This window comes from Acinonyx jubatus, chromosome E4, assembly GCF_027475565.1.
Source record: "Acinonyx jubatus isolate Ajub_Pintada_27869175 chromosome E4, VMU_Ajub_asm_v1.0, whole genome shotgun sequence".
NCBI classification, from domain to species: Eukaryota; Metazoa; Chordata; class Mammalia; order Carnivora; family Felidae; genus Acinonyx; species Acinonyx jubatus.
Window position 1 is genome coordinate 4,285,916 of NC_069395.1, and position 4,286 is coordinate 4,290,201.

Below are 4,286 nucleotides of genomic sequence, written 5' to 3' on the forward strand. Positions count from 1 at the left end.
ACCCAGGATTCGGTTTTCCTATATTCTGACATCAGAGCCTTCCTCTCTGCACCTGGAAGGATCCCACGTCCAATTTGAGGACTCCTGAAGCTCCGACTTTTCTCTGCCAAGGGCTAAGAAACATATTCCAGAGAAGGAAACTAAAAAAGAGACTCGGCCTCCCCACCCCCACCTTTTCCCATTTACTGGGAGACCTCCTTTCCCAGCCGGGCCAGCCTGTGTCTGAACATGGTGTATAACCTCGGCACTTGGCCCTAACGGCAGTATAAACTCCATTACCTCTGACCTCCCCAGGACCACTCACCCCCCAGGCCAGCTCCACACCGTCATGCCCTAGAGAGAAGATTCTCTCCCACATTGATCTCCAAGCCACTTGTGATGAATGGAATGATCGTTCATGACGGACACTAGGAGAGGTCGGTGAGCCTGTATTCTTCTCAACTTCTATGGGACTCATGAGCATCGGGGAAGGGGAACCACACGGCACCAGGGTTCCTGGTAGAGGTTACTTCTGGCATCACCTGCTCCCACCACTCAACTGGATTCTCCTTTTTATTGCTGCTGTTTCACGTAAAGAGCCCTCACCCTGTTTGAATCCTTTGAAGCCACAAATACACACCAGGCTCTTTTCATGTGCAAGAGTAATTAAATCAAATGGGTCCCCTAAAAATGAGTAAGCCCTCGTGCTCGGCTTCAATGAGGAGAGGATGACAGGTAAATACACTCTTTATCCGTAATAGGAGACAGACAACGGTAATGTCCATTAAAGGACTGGAAATAACAGCCTCCAGACGCCGCTGTGCACTCTGTGCATATTATTTTATCTCATTTAGCCTCACAAAAACACGGAGGTGTTTTTCAGAAAAGGAAACCAAGGCTCACAGAGCCCTAGTGACTCCCAATAGTCAACCACTAGTAGATTCTATTCATGTCTTCGATCTCCACCTCATGGGGGTCAAAGGTGAAAATAACGCCTAATTGAGACATCAGGACAGCCTTTTGAGATTGTGAAGAATGTCAGAATCGTGTAAAACAGACAGATAAGGCAGAACGGAGGCAAGGACCAGGAAGAATGCAGTCAGGGGAGCCGAGCACAAGAAACAGCAAGGGGAGGAGGGGAGGATTTGACGGGGAGGTTGGAGCAGAATGTGGATGGCACTGGCTTCCAAGCTGAAGGACCTGTTAATTCAGTTAATTCAGAGGCCACAAGGTGGGGGCACCTGGGTGTGGCTCAGCCGGTTAAGTGGCCGATGGCGGCTCAGCTCATGATCTCACGGTTCATGAGTTCAAGCCCCACATCAGGCTCTGTGCTGTCACCATGGAGCCTGCTTCAGATCCTCTGTCCCCCACCTGTGCACGCGCTCTCCCTCCCTCCCCCCCCCCATCTAAAATAAGCAAACATTAAAGAAAAAAGAAAGCAATAAGGTGTATAATCCCAACTCCATCAGGGGCCCTTACTATGCAACAAGCCAGGTAAGGCTTTACAACCTGGGATCTAGCCTAGGAAAAGTCAGAGAGTGGGAAATGCCGAGACGTAGGAAGATAACCTGAATGACGGTTAAGAGAATTCTTGGCATTTTTAGTAATAGCAGAGGGAATGGAGACAGAGGTCACACTGACATTGTGCCACGGTAGGTCACCACTGAATCCCCAGCACCTAGTGTCGTGCATGGGAATTCATGAATAAACGCAAGTAACTCACGAATCAGGCTCTCACCAAAACTTAATGTAAATACACTCTCCACGCCAGGGACTCGAAGAAGAAAACAGAGGGCTGTGCAAACATCTCTGCAGACAGCGGACAGATTGCCAGGGAAGTCAGTCCTAATGACCAATGGGAAAATCCAACAGAAGGAAACAACCACCACACTAAGAGGAAAGTAATAGTGAAAATGTCAGCTTCGGGGAGACAAAGTGCACCCTCCAGTTCTCTTGTCCCTGACCGAGGGCACGGACCATGTTGCTCAGTATTGAACTGATCAAAGGTGAAGGGACCCTTCTGGATCTGCAGAAAGTAGGATCCCAGGATATCAGGTAAACAGAAGTCCACTTTACAGACGTATGGAAAGAGGCCTCGCACGCAAAGCCGGGGAGGCCAGAGCTCAGGAGGTCTCAGCAGAGGCTCCTAAAGAGAACAGGGGTGAGCCCCCCACCTCCATGGGCTGACTGGGCCCCTCCTCCCGCCCCCGGCTCCACCTCCCGCCCCTCCCTGCCAGGAACCAGGTCACAGGGGGCGGGGCTCCCCGGCAGCCCCTGTACCTAATAAATAGCCCCGGTGATTTCCCAGCAGGGGCCCAACCCTCCTTCCATCAGGGGCTCTGACTGTTGATCCTGGGGACAGGCTGGAAAATCCCCCAAGCCCCGTCCTACGGTCGCATATAAACCCCGGGGAGCCTCAGGCCTAAGAGGTGAGCCTCAGAAGCTGGGGGGTGGGGTACAAGCACGGTGCCTTCTGTACCCTCAGCCCAGTCACTCTGCTGCTGGCACAGCCCCAGGCCGAGCATGGACAAGCTGCTGCTTTGGGTCTCTGCCCTGGCCGACCTCCTGGGAGTCTTTGCTCAGACAGGTACAGTGGTTGGGTGGGGGGGGGGGGGCAGAGAGCACGAGATGAGACAGGGGGGTGGGTAGGTCATTTTCACCCTGCATGTGTGGTGAAGGTCATCTTCCTCTACCCCACGGACCTCAGTGGGAAGGTGTTTGTGTTCCCTCGAGAATCTTCTATTGCCTGTGTGACCTTGACCCCAAAGCTGGAGGACCCTCTAAAGAACTCCACCTTGTGCTTCTGAGCCTAAGATGACCTGCTCTGTACCCACAGCCTCTCCTACAACGCCCCGGGCAAGGACAGTGGGCTCCTGGTCTTCAAGGACAAAGTTGGGAGTTACTCCCTGTACATCGGAAGAACCAAAGCCACCTTCAAAGTGACCGAGACGGCCCCCAGCCCCGTGCACATCTGTACCAGCTGGGAGTCCTCCAGTGGCATCACCGAGTTTTGGGTCAATGGGAAGCCGCTGGTGAAAAAGGGTCTGAAGCAGGGTTACACAGTAGGAGGTCACCCCAAGATGGTCCTAGATGCCTACGGAGGGGGGTTTCAGAAGGCCCAGTCCTTGGTGGGGGAGATCGGGGACTCGTACACATGGGACTCTGTGCTGTCCCCAGAGCAGATCCTACTGGTGCAACAGAGCTCCCACCTGAATCCCAACGTCCTGGGCTGGTGTGTGCTGACCGATGAGCTGAAAGGGCACGTCGTCATCAAGCCCCTGGTGTGGAGCTGAGCCCGACTCAACAAGAGCGCTCGAACACGACCCAGGCGCGAGGAACCCGCTCAAGGCCGCTGCCCACGAGATCCCACTACCTGTGGCTCTTGCCTTTTTCAATTTCCCCGTCTGCACGCTGCCGAGTAAAACAAGTATGTTGCATTGTGCCGCCTGCTTCCGGGGGGTACTTGTTGCAACCTCCAGCACTCTCTGATCCGCTTGTTTGGAAGTCAGTGCGTTCTTCTGGAGCACAAGCAGGGTGCAGAGTGGGGGGAGGGGCAGCTGTGACTAAAAGGATGGGTCACCACACCCGCCCGAGGCTCAGGGAGCGGCACAGGGGCGATCCTCACCAGCTCCGCGTCGTTCTGTTAGCTCCAGATGTGTGCAAAATTCCGCCAGGAACCCAGTTTGGTTTTCCAGCAGATGCAAGAGAGATCAGAGATGCAAACGAGGTCGGAGGTCACATCAGAGAAACAACTCGAGTAAGTAAAAGCAATGCGGAACCTGACCTCAAGTAAAGAGGAAAACTGGCAGGCAGGCACGAAAATTCAAAACGTAGGAAAGTCTGGGGGCGCCTGGGTGGCTCAGTCAGTTGAGTGACCGACTTCGGCTCAGGTCATGATCTCACGGTTTGTGAGTTCGAGCCCCACGTTGGGCTCTGTGCTGCCAGCTCAGAGCCTGGAGCCTGCTTCTGATTCTGTGTCTCCCTCTCTCTCTGACCCTCCCCCACTCATGCTCTGCCTCTCTCTGCCTCGGAAATAAATAAACATTAAGAAAATTTAAAAAATGAAAAAAAAAAAAAAAAAAAAAAAACGTAGGAAAGTCTGGCATTCCTTGCGCAAGAAGATAAACGCGGCTTTTTTTCTAAAAAAAAAAAAAAAACAAAAAACAAAAAAACCAAAAACAACAAAGCCCATACACTACCAGGGTATCGTGCTGGATTTTTCCTCCGGTCCTCAAGTCACCAAGGATACTGCTTGGGACCTCCCAGCTCAAAGTCCTACAGATCTCCATCTTAAACCCTTTGACGTG

At 52.7% G+C, this 4,286-nt stretch overlaps 1 protein-coding gene across 1 annotated transcript; it reads left to right on the forward strand.

Moving 5' to 3' along the window:
* Window positions 1–2,336: 2,336 nt before the first annotated feature.
* APCS (amyloid P component, serum) lies at window positions 2,337–3,272 on the forward strand. Its single transcript, XM_027048438.2, is given in 2 exon segments — window positions 2,337–2,561; window positions 2,675–3,272. Coding segments are annotated over 2 exon segments (657 nt in total). The 5' UTR covers window positions 2,337–2,502.
* Window positions 3,273–4,286: the final 1,014 nt, after the last annotated feature.